We start from the raw sequence: 16,326 nt of genomic DNA, 5'->3' as shown, positions 1-16,326 counted from the left end.
CAAAAGGTATTCTTGTGAAAATAGCCACAGTCCCTGGCATCTCTTAAATTCAATGGTGGAAATATTGTTTTCTCTAAATGCAATAAACAAAATAAATTATATTTGCAATAAGGTAACAACCGAGTCTAGAAGACACATTGCATGCTCAAAAGACACATTGTAAAACAGGGGGTTTCAAGGGAACTGGTGGAAGAATTGGTGTGAGGTTTGGAGAGTTTCAGACTCATCCCAGTGGGAGAGAGACGGTGTGATGAATGAGTAAAAAGGTTCAGGAGTCAAACTTCCTGGAACCAAATCGCAGTTCCGCTGTGTACAGATGATGTGGTCTTGGGGGAAGTTATTTAACCTCTCTAAATGCCTCGATGTCTCCATCTCAAAAGTTGGCATAATAACAGTATTCATCTCACTGCATTGACATCTTAAATAAATGTTGAATTAGTTAATGTACATGAGTCCCCTTTCTAAACTATAAAATGATCGAAGGATGATATTTATAATTCGTTAATCTCTTTTCTCCTGTGGATGGGCTGTGAGCTCCCTGATGTGATAAATTTGTCAGCAGACAAAGATCCAGGGTAACCTCTGAGCCTGGTTTTAACTCTACTGGTCTGAGCTTGAGCAAGTCATTTGTTCTGCTGAGTCCTCAGTTTTCTTACCTTAAAATGAGCTCCGTGACTGAAACCTGGGGGAGGTTGGTAAATATTAGATAACTGGGGATGAAGGACAAGGATGAGCAGATAAGGAGTGGTTGGGGAAATGGTGCGTGGATGATAGAAGAGATGGGTGGACGGGAGATTAATCAATGAAAGAGAGGTCTGGACTGGTGGAGGGGGTGGTCCTAGTGGAGGGGTGAGTGGATTCGTTTCCATGGTCTTCAACATTCTCTGGTGCTGTGTCCAAATCTCAGACCCATTTGTGAAAATCCAGCTGGTGCACGGACTCAAGCTCGTGAAAACCAAGAAGACATCCTTCTTAAGAGGCACCATTGATCCTTTCTACAATGAGTCCTTTAGCTTCAAGGTTCCCCAAGAAGAACTGGAAAATGCCAGCCTCGTGTTCACAGGTGGGTAGCCCCCTAGACCTCGAGGAAGCCCAGGTGAGGCACGTTCAACCCCTTCCTGTCCCAGAGTCGAAAGGCATCTGGAGCGAGTTGTGTTTAGGAACGTCATGCCGGATGTTCAGCCAGCTGAGTTTGAATCCACTTACCGTCTGTGAACTTGGGCAAGACCGTGGAGCCGTGTAACAAAATCGTTCTGTGTTACGAATCTGACTCTGGAGCTAGATTTCCCGGAACTGCCACATGATAACTCAGATCTTTGACCGGTCACTTGACTCCTCTGAGCTTCCGTTTTCTCACTGGGGACAGTAATGGTGCTTGTATCATAAGATTCTTGTGATGAATAGGTATCTAATGACCACAGAACAGCACCTGGTACATAATAAGTGCTCACTGTGTGGAATCTTTGATGATGATGATGTTGATGATGATGATGATGATGATGATGATGATTCAAGTTCCTTAGTCTAATAGGGGGACATATAAGAAAATAGAGTCAATAACTCAGAGATGAGGACTTTGAAAGGGTTCCCAGAGGATAGAGTGTTTAAGTAAAGGCATCATCTGCCACTGTCCTGTAGAGTTCAGTCTGCTTTTTTCCAGGGTGTGATTTAGTCTTGTTTCCAGGGTGCAGTAGTCACACTGTAGCTTAAATCAACAATCACAGTTCCTGTGCTTGGGAGCGTAGTCAGATTCTTGCTGAGTGGCTCTGAGTGAGCATCTCTGACAAGGCGGCAGTCAGGGAGTTGGCTGGGGCTGCAGGCTCATCTGAAGGCCCAACCAGGGAAGCTCTGTTGTCTTTTTTATTGTTGTTATTTGTTTATGTATTTATTGGTGCAGCATAATCATATGTGTGGTTGGATTCATCGTGAGGGTCTGTGCTCGAGCGCTCTCTTGTAGTGGTTGGCAGGACTCAGTTCCCTGCAGGCTGTTGGATTGGGGGACTCGGTCCCTTCCCGGTGGTTGGCCGGTGATCTTCCTCGATTCCTTGCCGCATGGGCGGCTCCATGGGGCAGTTCACGGCATGGCAGACGGCTTCCATTGTGGTGGTCACGTGAAGGAGCGACAGAGGGAAAGGAGGAATCTTTTGTCATCTGATACTGGAAGTAACATACTATCACTCTCGCCCAGTTCTATTCATGAGAGCAACTCGCTGGGTCCAGCCCACATTCAAGAGGAAGGGATTTCACAAGAGTAAAAATGGTGTGAGGTAGGGGTCAGTGGGAGCTGTCTCAGAAACCGTGCGCATGTGGGATCGGAGTCAGTGAAAGTCACAGTATCATTCCATGTGTCCTTATCACAGTAGGTACTTCCCTATATCATGGCTGATATTCACCATGACCCGCCCTGTCAGTCAGTCACTATTATCGTCCTCAGGTTACAGGTCTAGTGACTCAGGCTACGCAGCCCTTCCAAGCTCTCAAGTGAAGAAAGAGAGAGAGGATTCAAGCTCTGGTCTTGCCAGCTCGACAGGTCAAAGGTCTGCATTTCCTCCAGCACCTGGTAGGGCTGGCATTGGGGACCCAATGTCACCCCTTCAGGAGTCCTTCTCGGGGCACATGGAAGCTCTCTGCTTAGATCTAGTCTAGAATCCTTGGCCCCAGGTCTCCCATGAGCTCAGGGCTGAAGAACCCTCGTGCAAGGCTCCCTCTGCACAAGCTGGTTACACTTCCTGTATTGCACGTGTCCATCCTCAGAGGCCCCCCATGGGCCCGTTGGTTTTGGACCATCTCAGGGCCTGTGGCTTGGAGTCTGTGTCTAATGAAGCGCTGCCTGCCCTGTGCAGATCTCACGATCCTCACTGGTGCAGCCTGTGACAGCTGCTGTTACAGACCAGGGCCGCCCCCTCCAAGGTGTCAGGCCCCGACAGATCAGTGACTGTCCAGTCCCTGAGTGGCAGGCGAGCAGGCCGAGGTTGAACCAAATGCAGATCAAGGCGTGAATATCTATTCCCAACCTGGACTGGTATAAAAGACTTCCTGTGGCCTGCTTGGACGAAGAGGGGACCTCAGAGGACCCTGGGAGCCCCAACACTTCCATATTTCACCTAAAATTTTACGACAAAAGCAGCACATGCTTGTTAGATTGAGTGACATGACAGAAAGGTGTACAAGGCCCAAGGACCAGAAGGTCAGGGGTTGAGTGCACAGGCTGGAGATCCAGCCTGGGTCCCAACTTTGCCACTCAGTCACCTTGGTGGCCCTCGGCTAGTCTGTGTGCTTAGGTTTTTCTCATCTGTGAAACGGGAATAACAAGGACCCCTCTAAGGAACACTAGGTAGATCCACAAGATCAGCACACACACAGTGCAGGGCGCTGTCCCTAGCACAGAGTGAGCACTCTCACAACTTTTCTGTGGGGGACTGGAGATTGAACTGAGGGGCGCTTAACCACTGAGCCACATCCTGGTCCTTTTTTATATTTTATTTTGAAACAGGGCCTCACTAAGTTGCTGAGGCTGGCTTTGCAATCCTCCTGCCTCAGCCTCCTGAGGGACAGAGTCTCACTGAGTTGCTCAGGGCCTCACTAAGTTGCCGAGGCTGGCTTTGAACTCGCCATCCTCCTGCCTCAGCCTCCTGAGCTGCTGGGATGACAGGTGTGCAACACTGTGCCCGACATATGTAAATGTATTTTTAAGGCACCCAGATATTTCTGATGTTCAGTCAGGGTTCAGAGCCACCGTGTGAGTAGGAATCACGGCTGGCTGGCATTTTATATACAGGCCACTGGCTGGGATAATAGAGGAAATGGGGATGCAGCCTGTAGAAATCCAGGCAAAGCTGCCGCTCTCCTGAATGCAAATCCACAAGATTCTAACTTGCTTTATTTGTCAGCAGAGAAAGCGGCACTGTCACCTCCAGGCTGAGGATCTCAAACCCAGCCCCCTTGTGTGTTTCCAAACACTTCATCACAAAAGTCAGGTTGATCTGCAATTTAAGCATTTGCCAAGAATCCCCAATACAAACCGGCAATTAGCTGCTAGGCTGGGCTTTCTGAATAGTTCCCTTTTCCCTGTGGGGAGGAGGGTTCTTCTCCTGCAACTTTCAATTAGGTGATTTCTGCAACTGAGGGTTGTTTTTTTTTTTTTTTAAAGGAAGACAGAAAAGAAAAGAAAGGGGAGTATTTACTTTTTGACTCCTGAGATAGCAACGTGTGGTCCAGAGTCCTTCTGGGAAATGCAGGAAGGTTTACAGAACCCAAGGAAAGTGGAGCTGGCCCCGGAGGTCTTTGGGCCACTTTGGAAGGAAGAAAGGGAGGGAGGGAAGGAAGGAGAAGGAGGAAAGAAAGAAACTGAATGGCGATACTTCAAAATATTAGAAATGGAATTGTCATATGATGTAGCGATTCTGTGTCTAGGTATATGTGCAAAGGAATTCAAAGCACGGACAGATATTTGTACACCAATGTTCACAGCAGCATTATTCACAATAACTAAATGGGGCAAAATACCCAAGTGTCCAAGCAGGAATGAATGGAAAAAGAAACTGTGGTCTGTCCATACAGTGGAATATTACTCAGCCTTAAAAAAGAAGGAAAATCCATCACCTGCCTCAATATGGAAAAACATTGAAGATGGGAGGTCATTAAAGGACTCACAGTGCATGATTTCATCTATTTGAAGTATGCAGAGTAGTCACAATCATAGAGAATAGAATGAAGGTCCTTAGGGGATGGGAGGGGAGGCATAGGGAGTTATTGCTTATTGGGTATACAGTTTCAGTTTGGAAAGATCAAAAAAACCCAGGTAGGAGCCAAATGAACCTTTCTTCTTAATAAATTTCCCAGCCTCAGGTATTTTATTATAGCAACAGAAAATGGGACAAAGACTTTTTAAAAATCCTGATGACCAAGCTCCAGCCCATAGTAACAGAACCAGCCTGGGTCTCTGCTTTTGTTTTGCTCTTTGGGGAGCATCTGTATTTGTCAGAGCTGGCCAGATAGCTCGCTTATGCAGGCTGGGCTGGCCAGCCTTGGCCTAGATGGCTCTGCCTCCCTCCCAGCTTGCTGTCTGTTTGGAGGCCTCCCAGGCCCCACTGTGAGAGCAAGTTCCAAGGCACCTGGTCTGTTTTCCATAATTACTTGGCTTTCTGCAGCTGGAGCATCAAATTGGTTAATTGAATCTGCTGGGGCAATGAGATGGGTGGGGAGACGCGGCAGGAACAGCTGAGAGGCCTGGAAGGCAGGGCTGACCCCGGTCCAGTGGGCACCGGAGGACACGTTTGAAAAGCAGGACCCTGGAGAAGCTGAGGATACGCAGCAGGGAGACAGGATATCCTGTCTGAGGGGCCCAGCCTGTCTGAGGTGGAGGCCGTGGGCTTGTTCTAAGACACAGATGTCCCTCACAGTCCTGGTCCTGCCTCGGCCCAGCCGCCACCTCCTCCCAGCCCTCTTCCCCTGACTCTGTGGGCACCAGCCCAGCTCTGCCTCCTCGAGAGAGGGTTGCAGGCCCATCAGTATCTCAGCAGGTTATGATTGGGTTCAGATTTCGCCTCCCACCTGGCAAGCCCTTGACATTGGGTAAATGATACCCCTTTGGGGAGCCCCAAGTTCTTCCTCTGTCATGAGCGTCCAGCCTCAGTCCTTCATAGCATAAGCTTTAGATCGCGCCCTGTACAGAGTTAGTGCTCCATAACTAGCAGACGGGATGCTCCTGATGCTGCTGGGAATAGATGGACCCTACCCAGAGGGACGGCCCCTGGAGTTGCGCAGACCTGGGTTTGGATCTGGGCCCCCCTGTCAACCAGCCAGGTGACCTCAAGCAAGTGACTCCACCTTTCTGAGTGCCAGCTTCCTCTTGTATCCAATATAGCAAATCGTGCCTCTTATGGGAATTAGAGACAAGTCAGCATATGGGCCCATCCAGTCCAGAAATGGACGCTTGGAAAATCCTGTCTGCCGTTTTAATCATCACAGTGTGAGAGAGTCGGAATGCTGGCACCCGGGTGGTGGACAGCTCGGCCCAGCTGCCTGTGCCCGTCTCTCCAGCGTCTCCCTCACCTAATCGCCAGCGTCCCCAAAGCTGCCAGCTGGTGCCGTGTCCATCAGCCAGGGACGGATGCTAGATCTGTGCCAACCCGGCCGCAGGACCAGGCCAGTTTGTGCTTCCTGCTGTTCCCTGGGATTGGCAGATGGGAGACAGGTCACAGCAAGAGCTGGCCTTGCCGCTGAGCTCCAGACCTGGTCACGGGGAGTGAGTGGAGGAAGACTAAAGGCCATGCTCTCTAACCAGAGGCCATGAAGGTGTACCCCTGGGAGCCAGAGTGTGGGGACGATCACAAAGCGGGGAGATTGAGAAGGGACCACAGACTTGTGCATGAACTTCAAGCTGCTCACAAGCTGATCTCACCCCAGATGGTATCACGTGGGCTTTCAGAACTGAGCTACAGGGTAGTCCCTAACCCAGGTCCTAAACTGGGCCCTAGGGGACACCTCAGAGGGGCCGACGTGAGCAGCACTGCCTAGGCTTGGCAAACAGGGTTGACATTGCAGTCACAGTCTGCAGATGGCAGATGAGAACCTGTGGTCAGGACCTACCCTGGTCAGCTGCTGACACATCGATGCATGCTGCAGGATTTAAACAAGACACTGAAGTCTCATAATGTTCAAAATGACGAGGATACGATTTGAAATGACTTGATTTATGAGGACTGGGGAAATCTGACAAATTCTTAGAGAAATTAGGATGGACAGATACCAACTGCAAGGTGGCCTAGATATGGGAACAATCAGATTTTAAAGCATCGATGATAACCATGCTCCAAAAGGTACGGCAAACCCTCTTGAGAACAATAGTAAATGGGGAATTTCAGCACAGAGTAGTAGTTTAGTTAGTTTTTTTTTTTTTAAGACCAAATGGAATTTTTTTTCCCCAATTGGAAATTTTATAACGGAAGAAGCACAATAACTGAAATAAAATACTCACTGGGTGGGCCGAATGACAGAATGATGACGATAAAGGGAAAAGGGAGTGAGCTGGAAGAGAGATCGAGAGAAATTATGCAGCTTGGGCCACAGAGAAAAGAAAACTGGGACCCAGGAAGAGGGATCCAGAGGTCTAACTTCCACCATGTGAATCTTGGAAGGAGAGAAGAGAACAGAAGTGGACGAGGGCAACTTACCCTGGAGGAGCTCAGGCAGGTTCTTACCAGGTTGCTGGGACCCCATCTCAGCCACACCACCCCAGTTCTTCCCTTCCCAGAAGGCATTAGCAACCCCTGGGGACACTGTATGGCCCTGTGGCCAATGTCGGCCAGACGTGGCTTCTGTGTGTCAATGAAGACATTGCTTTACCTCTCTGATCTTCCATTTTCTTATCCAAACAGTGGCAACAGTGGTACTTATGTCCACCGTAAACCTCCTGTGCCCTCATTATCCTCATTTAGCAAACATATAAGGGACAATCTGTGTTATGGCCATTTTTCAGTTGGAGAAACTGAAGCTCAGAGAGGGAAAATGCGATGGGTTCAGCCCCGACAGAGTCGGAGACAGCAGTGCCCACGAGACTTTTCCTCATTTCAGGTACGAGCCACAGGTTCAAGTTCAGGGGGTCCATAGGACCGTCTCCATCAGCCGAGGGAGGAGGGCAAGTCCCTGGTGGATTTATTACTGTCACCTCCTCCTGGCCACCCCGTGTGACCATACAGAGCACAGCTCACTGAGTCTTGGTGTCTGGCCCTTTACGTGGTCCAGTCACACTCTGTCCAAGTGTCTTTCCTTCCACCTCCAGCCCCGCCTCCAGAGGTCTCATAATATCTTTAGTCATCAGTGTCTCTAGACTTAGAACTAATGCCATGTGGCTCTAGAGTCCCATCATATGTCACATTGCCAGGATGACCTGCCACCAAAGCCCTGAAGCACGCAGGCTCTCCTCTGAGGCAGGACATTCCAGGGGTGAGGGGTCACTCTCAGGAGCCCAGGACAGAGGCCAGACCTCTCTTGGGGCAAGGAGAATTCCTCATTATGCAGGAATTTATTAAACTGGTGACTTACCAAAGTCACTCAGCTGGCCAGTGGTTGAGTGGTCAACTAACGCTGGTTGGTTCCTAAGCTCCTCTCTCTGAACCTCTACGCCGTGGGTGACGTGCGTGAGCATCCCCTGGGGATCTGGTTAAGAGGCAGATACTGGCCCTGTAAGTCAGGAATGGCCCCTCAACATCTGACAGAAAGACCCAGAGGAACACATTTTGAACAGCAAGGAGACCCTCTCTCTGTTTCTCCCAGGGGACCCCCAAATGGCCAGAGCAGGGAGACCACGTGAGTTTGCAGAATTAGCAGGGGCAGGTCCAGCAGATCCTGAGGGAAAAGAGTTTTGTGGGTTTTCCCCTCAGTTCACTGAGGAGCCTTTGTAGCGGTTTGACCAGGGAATGAACATGATCTTGAGTTTGAAAAGCATCATCCCTGCTGTTAGCCAGGGCTTGCAGGAGAGCAAGGGAGGAAGGTGGCGAAGGATTCTTCCGGAAAGCGACTGCGTTGGGCCAGGAGAGAGGTGATGGTGGCTTGGACCAGGCAGGCGGCAGAAGGGGTTCAGAGAAGCAGCTGAGTGGACTGTAATTTTGGAGGTGGAGCCGGTGGAACATGTGGGTGGGGTAGACGGGGAGGGCCATTCCCTGGGCCAAGCCACTGAGCTGGGCCCAGTCTGGGCTTCCTGTCTAGATCCTGGCTCCCGCCCTGCAGGCTGTAGTGGGGACAACAGGGAAGGATGTGTGTGCTCTTCTCAGCCCGGCGCTGGGTGTATCTGAGGGCGTCGATCCTACAAGTGGGCAGAGGCCAGAACTCCTGCCAGCAGTCAGCAGATGGAAGTGCAAACCTGTCACCCTGGGGGCTCTCCTGGCACAGCCCTGAACCCTGGTGGCACCTGCCTCTCAGCTTCTCCTTGAGGCTGCCCAAGTTGGCCCAGGTGGTGAGACTTGGCTGGATCTTAGGCATTCATCTGGGAGCCCGAGGCAGCCTCTGAAGACCAGGCTGGCTGCCAGAGCCCCTGGGGTTTTGTGTCCCACTCAAAGAAATGGCTGTTGAATGACTTGATGCCTTTGGATGGAGCCTTATTCCAGACGTATCCCTGTGGGGTGTGGGGGACCGAGGAGCAGAGGATTTATCCAACCACACGTGTCCCTGCAGGGCCCCAGCTGGGCCGGGTGGGCAGGAAGCCAGCAGAGACCAGGCTTCCTCCCTGTGGGCAAGCGACAGCTCGGGCTCGGCCAGCGCCCGGGTAAGGCTTGTGTGGGGGATGACGTCAGACACCCAGAGCATGTTTCTAGACGTCCCCGGCCGTCACCTGGTCCTGACTTCAGCCACCCAGCCAGTGCTGTCGTCAGCAGCTTGACCTTTCCAAGCGCAGGGCCTGCAGGGTGCCAGCCGCAGCGTGAGCTGACATTTCAAGGAAACCTTTTGCTCTAGCGAAACTGGCTTTGGCTTAGAAATCAGAAAACTGGATCCCCAGAGCTTTGCAGCTGCCTCATTTTGAATAAGACCTTTTCATGCCTTTAACTCTATTCTTCATCTATCAGACGCGAATAAAAATCCCTCTCAGGGTTGTTCGTGCCATATTTGACCATAATAATAGCAAACTCGCATCTAGTGCTTCCTACGGAGCCAGGCACCGCTCCAAGTGTCGGGCACGAAATAGCTCATCTCGTCCTCATGGCAACACTGTAACGCTGAGACCATGTTTGTTACCAGTTTGTGGGTGAAGAGACCGGGCAATGAGAGCCTCCAGAGTGCCTTGTCCCAGTTCCTGAAGGCAGGATTCAAACCCAGGTCATCTGGACCAGAATCTGGCCACCCAGCTCCAGGTTCTACTCCCTCAAACACGTGGACAGCCCTTTGACCCTGAAGAGCTGCATTTGTTATTGAAGCAAGAGCAGAAAGATAGAAATAATACATCCTTTCTTGGCGCTGGCATTCAGGTTGTGGTAAGACAATTGATAACCACGTTATTAATCCTAGAGTAAGGGCATCAGAGAGGGCCTGGAGAATGACTTTAAATTGCATAATATGAGCTGAGAAAGGGCCAGCTATGCAAAAATAAGGGGAAAGAACATCTAAGTAGAGGAAATGGGAAGTGCAAAGGCCCTGGGGCAGAATAGGCTGGTTTTGGTGAAAGAAGAGGAAGAAGGTCAGACTGGCCAGAAGGTAGTTGAAGAAGAGAGTAAACTGTGCAATGAGGTCAGAGCCTCAGGTCAGGGCCATGGTAAGGGGGGTAGGTGGTAGAGTTTATCAGACACCTACTGTATGCCCAAGGCTGTGAGGCACTGGGGAACAGATGTGGCTCTTGGCTCTGTGAAGGACGGGGTAAGATGACATGCGTGCAGGGACTTAGCACATAGCAGATGCTCCGTGGGTGTAATTTTCTCTCTTTTCCAGTTTATAAGTCATTATGAAAACTTCTCTGGGTTTCTGCCTCCCCCTTATTAGAGCAGCACAGAATGTGGTTGGCTTATCATAATAAGCTGGAAAATCGTAATTAGAGCGAGCTTGAAGCGAGGGCCCGACTAAGCAGGCAGGTGGGCAGAGTCAGCAGAGCCGGCGGCCGGTGAGAGAGCACAGCCTCCCTCCGCCTTCCTGAGCAGGCGCGCCCCACTTCCAGGGTACAGGCTTTGGAGCCTAACTGTTGGTCACCCCTTTTAAGATCCCGGGTTACAGACCAGGCCCATGACCAGGACAGTGTCTTCTGACTTGGTGACCAAAGTGGACATTCATGTTCTGCTGTGGGGGTCCCTTCTGCTGGACCTATTGGGGCTGCGAAGGCAGCTGGTGGGTGAAGTGGAGGGTGGGTTCATCTTCTGTCTTGGTTCAAGGTCACCCTTGGCCTCTTGGTGGCCTCTTTGGTAATGAGGGGACCAGGACATTTAACATATGCCAGGATTGCCTTTGATAAAAGGAGAGCCCCCAGCCTCGTTATGAGAAGTGTCCCCAAGCCCAGTGAGTCCCAAGGGCGTCGGAGGGCCGTGGCAGACCATGCTTTCTAAGTTGTCCAGTGTGGCTTGGAGAAGGAAGCCCAGCAGGGTCGCGGGAAAGGCCTGACTTGGAGGCAAGGAGTTCGTCGGTAGCTCTTTGTCCCCACAAATCGTAAGCACCAGCCTCTGTGAAAGGTTTACTATCCTCCAGTCACTGTCCCAAGGCCTGTGGGAGCACTAATGACCAACCAAGTAGGTCCCGTGGCCTTCCCCTGCCCACCCTAAGGGCAACCCTGTAACACTGGAGGCACTTTGTTACCATTTTGCACAGGAGAAATCCAGGCAGCGAGAGGGGCGGGCCTTGTCCAAGGTCCTGAAGGCAGGACTCAAACCCAGGATTCCTCCCCATTTTACAGGGGAAGAAACTAGCAGAGGGGGCTCGAAGGACGGCTGGGAACTGAGAGAGAGTTGCTGTGTTAGTCAAGGGAAGGCCACGGGGGTTTGGTGGTGGGCACCACAGACACCTGCTGCTTCCCGGGTAGTCTGTGGCTTCCCTTCAGGGTGACCCTCCCTGCCAGGATTCAGCCAACCAGGCTCCTTCCGTTCCTTGGCTCTGCTCTCTTCTGAGGCCCTGGAAGGTTTTGCCTCTAGCCAATGATGGGACAGGGAGAGGGGGAGTAGTGAGGGTTGCACGGGAAGATGTTTGGGGCCAGGCCTGGGAGTCATGTCAATCACTGCAGTGGCTGCTGGGAAATGTAGTCCTACCTTGAGTCCATGGAGCCTGGTGAGCAGTCGCTGGGGACCACACAGAGCCCGACCTTGCCCTTAGCAAGCTTGCTGTGGCACCTCCCTGTGCACCGTTCGCCGCTGAGTGCATCCTCAGGTCAACACTGAGGGACTCCCATGTCTCCAGATCCCAGGCTGGCAGTCACCTGGGCCACCTTGTGCCCAGCAAGCCCCAGGCACCTGCTGATTTATGAAAGCAGTTAGACCCAGGTTCTCCACGGGGATGGCACGGTGCCCCGGGGATCACAGCAGTGCCTGGAGGCCCTTTAGCTGCACAACTTGGCCTCCTCCCAGGATCTAGTGGGGAGAGGCCAGCTGTGCTGCTGCATGCCCCCCAGTGCACAGCCGCCCCCCACAGCAGAGGAGGAGCAGCACAAAGGTCATCGGCACCCAGGCTGAGGCACCCCTAGGTCGAATGGTGGGATTCTATGGTCTCCTGGAGCGTGGGGGACCATGACGTCCCTGGGGAACTAAGAAGGGCAGGTCAGGTTGGGCACGGAGCCTGCTGGCCCCTTTCCTGCACCTGTCTGGGGTTCATGTACCCTCCACATGGTACTGTCACCTCCCTGCGTTCCCAGTGGGCCCTCTTCAGCAGCCTCAGTGGGACAGATGAAGGGTAGAGCATGCGGGGTCCCTTCCAGGCGGATCTTCATGGCTTCCCCATCTCCAGCCGTGAAGATGGGTGCGAGCAGAGACAGCGTGTTCTGCAGACGGGAAGGTGAGCGGGGGTTTTCAAAATCAGGCCTCTGCCCTCCCCCACCCAGTGGCTTACGGGTGCTTGTCATGTGCACATAGTGACCTGAAGGGGCCGCATGGGCAGGAGGAGCCCTGGCAGCTCTTTAATCCTATTCTAAAAGATGCATTTTTCACATACTATATCATACTCCACTAAGTCAATGAGACGAGGAATAATTTATGTCATCAGTCCCGTTGCTGAATAGCGAGTGGATTCTGGGGTGTGTGTGTGTGTGTGTGTGTGTGTGTAGAGACACTGTTGGATTGAACCTCCTGGCACATATTTCTTGCCCAGTGTGTCCAAATGGTCCTGGAGCTAAAATCCCAGCAGTGGATAATTAAATCCCTGGGTTGTGTCAGGTCTATGTATCTTTCCGTTTCATTGTCCATTTGCAATCCAAAAAAAAAAAATGTGCATAAATTTTCACCAGATTAAGAAGCAGAACATTCCCAGAAATTCCCTCCCATCCCCTTTCCTTGGCCACTCCTTCCCCTGGGATAACCGTCCTGAGTCTTCTCACCTAACACCCAGGCGCCTCTTTTCAATCTCTCTGTAAATGGAATCATGCCTCCTCTTCCACCCAACATAGTGGTGACATGTATTTCTAGCACCTAGCACCTACAACTCCTGCTCTTGGGGTCGTGTTTCGGTTTGTGACTATGCCAGGCTGTTCATCCAACAAAGCACACACAGAACACCCCGGCAAAGGTGTCTGTATCCATCCTAAGAGTAGGGTGATTTGTAAACACACTAGAATGTGCCTGTCAACAGCAGCATCATTTCTATCAAGGAGTCGTTGGGGATGCCGCGTGAGCCAAGCAGCCAGGTTGGGAGCAGGGACTTAGGACATGAAGTCATCAGGACCCAAGTTCAGACCCCAGCTTTACCACCAGGCCATGGCTGGGTCCCAGCCTCGCCTCCACCTCTCACTCTGATCTGACACCTTGCCTTGCACCAGGCTTCAGGACAGACACCGCAGTGACCCACACCATAGATTGAGGAGTAGACTCCACTTGGGAACAAGGAACAATGACCGAGGACAGGCCTTAGCAAGAAAGGCAGAGGCTTGACTTCCACCTGCCATCCCTCGAGAGCTGTGACCCAGCCAGGCACTGTGACCCAGGACTTTGTGTCTGTCCTGCCGCCACTTTATGGGCAGGCAGCCTGTTGGTGGGACACCTCCAGCCTGGGTGGGATGCCAGAAACCAGAGACACAGGGGATTATGCTCATCTTTCTCCAGTGGAGGAAGCCCCGCCCCCCAGAGGCCAGGGGCACTGGTCCTAGACAGACCATGGTCCAGCACTCCTTCCTGAGCTTCAGGGGTCACTTTTGAACAGTTCTGCTCATTGCACTTACACCCTGAGCCTCAGTCTCCTTATCTCAAAAATGGGAGACCATTCAAACCCTGGCAGGTGGCCTTGAGGGTGAGACAAGATCTTGCGTACACAGGGCACAGGGGTCAGAGGACTGCTACTGTTCTTTAAGCAATGTCACTGTTATTCAGAACAAGTCTCTTTTGAAACTACCCCAGAGTATGCCCCACATTAAAAGAAAACATAAGTAGCAGAATTTTTCATCCTTGGAAGTGAGTGACATGTTTTGTAATGGTTTGGGTCTTGGAAAGCTAAGTGAGTCCACAGATGGAGCTCAGGAATGCCTCCCTCCCCCTTAATCAGAAATAAGGCATCATTCTAAAGAAATAAGGCTGTTTTCTCTGGGTATTTTTAAGGGGGTTCTATTCCCCATCTAAATGTTTGCATGAGGGGCCTTACCTTAGACCAGGAGATCTGAAATCTGGCTGTGTGTTAGGGCCAACCCAGCAGAACTTTCTAAAAAATACTGATGCCTGAATACCACCTCCAGAGATCACCACAGTGGGCCATGGATATCCCTTTCTCCACCATAATGTTTAAAAAACTCCCCCGTGACTATAGTGTATGCTTGAGATACGAATCGATGTCAGAGGTTGGCTGGAGCAGATTGCGGAATCTCCTCCCCACAGTATCCGATTGAGCAGGTCTGGGTAGGCCTGAGAATTTGCATTTCTAACAGGTCCCTGGGTGCTGCTGATGCTGCAGGTCTGAGAGCCCACTTTGAGAACCTATATCAAGCTACAGCTTATAGGCCAAATCTGGCCCACTCCCTGTTGTATAAATAAAGTTTTATTGGATCGTAGCCACACCTGTTCATAGACATACTGTCTGTAGCTGCCTTCTGTTACAACAGCCAATTTGAGAACTTGCAACAGAGACCTTAGGTGCTCCTCAGGGCCTCAGATACTTGGTATCTGTCCTTTGATGGAAAAAGTGTGTCCACTCTGGCCTAAAGTAGCACCTCAGCACTCTTTGGATCCTTTATCCCCTCCACCCAGGGGAGAATTGCCTTCTCTGATTGGGAAGAGGGTGTGCGCCTATGTAGAGGTCCCTGGTCCTCTGCTGGGTGGGGTTGCAGTGTTAAAAGTCCCCACCTGTCACAGGCAGCATTTTCTGTCACTGTTAGGGCTCCACCCTACAGGGACAAGATCTGCACCATAGCATTCAGAGAAGTTTAATCCAACAGAAGAGCAGATGTCAGGGTCCTTGTTTGTAGAAGGAACAAGGCTAGGCCATCAGGTCAGCTGACAGTCCTGCTCTTGCATCTAACTTGTATGGCTGCACCTGGGAGCATTTTTAAAACACCTGGCACAAGTCCCCCATTCCTAAACCAACCAACCGGACCTTTGGAGCTAGCTGGGGGGGTAAAGCCGGGCACTGAGGAGAGATGATTCAGAGCTTCAACAGGTATCTTGTAACTAGCTCTGGAGACATTTGCAGGGAACAGTTCCCCCGGTGCCACCGTTCCAGCAGATCTGAAACAAATGTGCAAAGACGGTCCCCATTCGGATGTTTAAATTGTGGCTGTTCATGTAAAAACAAGCACATGGCTTTACAGTCGCACCTTTAAATGCTTCCCCTCACGATGGTGTGATTCACACCCAGAGCCGAACGCCATTCTTCAACCATATTCCTCCTGACGAACGCAGGAGCCACGCGGCTCAGTCTCCACCGAGGAATAGAGGAGTGGTCCGGCAGCCCCAAAGGAGTCGGAAAGAACTGTCCATCTTGACTTCAGCTCCTAAAGAAGGCGGAAGAGCTCCTCGTCATTCCTAAGTCCCCTCCAGTTCAGAAGGGCTCCTGAGCCATTTCTCAGAGGCCTCCCTCAGCCTCCGCCTCTTCTCCCCTGATTTGGTCTGAAGCCTCTTCTCATTGCCCCTTCCTCAGACCTGGGGCTCCTCTTCTCTTGGTCTGCATAGCTCCCTGGATATCAGCAGCTTTCCTTGAGGGGCTGAGGCGAGGGGGGATTTGGTGTTAATGAAAACACATCTCATCTTTCATGCTTTTTCCCTAAGGCAGAGGTTGGAAAATCGAGGCGCTAGTTGACATTTGGAGCTGGACGATTCTTGGGTGCCAGGGGACTGTCCTGTACCTTTAGAACGTTGAGCAGCACCCTTGGGCTGGACCTACTGGATGTCACTGATGCCCGCCTCTCCACTGAAAACAGGGTGATAGATATCTCCAGACATGGCCAGACTGAGAGGGCAAAATCGGTCCCAATTGTATGAAAGAATTCAACAACTCAGCGCTGCTTACAGGGCTCAGGAAGTGGGGCTCCAACTTTGGGGCTTGTGCTTTCAATGGGTTGAGGGGTCCCAAGGCGAGGAGTCCACAGAGGGAGGAGCCCAGGGCTCCAGGGAGCCACATCTTGCTTTCTGGTCACCTGGGCATGCGGAGCTCCCAGATCTCCCCACCCAAACAGCCCACCCCTGTTTCCAGGGCCTGCCCCGTGCTCTTCAGGCCCAACCCAGGGAAAGG

At 51.6% G+C, this 16,326-nt stretch overlaps 1 protein-coding gene across 3 annotated transcripts in view; it reads left to right on the top strand.

Moving 5' to 3' along the window:
* Window positions 1–16,326, top strand: part of Syt17 (synaptotagmin 17) — a 60,105-nt gene that overhangs the window by 34,790 nt on the left and 8,989 nt on the right. For all 3 annotated transcript variants that reach the window (XM_071605269.1, XM_027940883.2, XM_071605268.1), the window contains one exon: window positions 908–1,063. In XM_071605269.1, coding sequence (XP_071461370.1) covers window positions 908–1,063 — 156 coding nt within the window. The remainder of the gene's footprint in view (window positions 1–907; window positions 1,064–16,326) is intronic.

Source organism: Marmota flaviventris, chromosome 19, assembly GCF_047511675.1.
Source record: "Marmota flaviventris isolate mMarFla1 chromosome 19, mMarFla1.hap1, whole genome shotgun sequence".
Classification (NCBI taxonomy): domain Eukaryota; kingdom Metazoa; phylum Chordata; class Mammalia; order Rodentia; family Sciuridae; genus Marmota; species Marmota flaviventris.
Note: the sequence above shows the minus strand (reverse complement) of the source record. Positions and strands in the feature narration are given on the sequence as shown.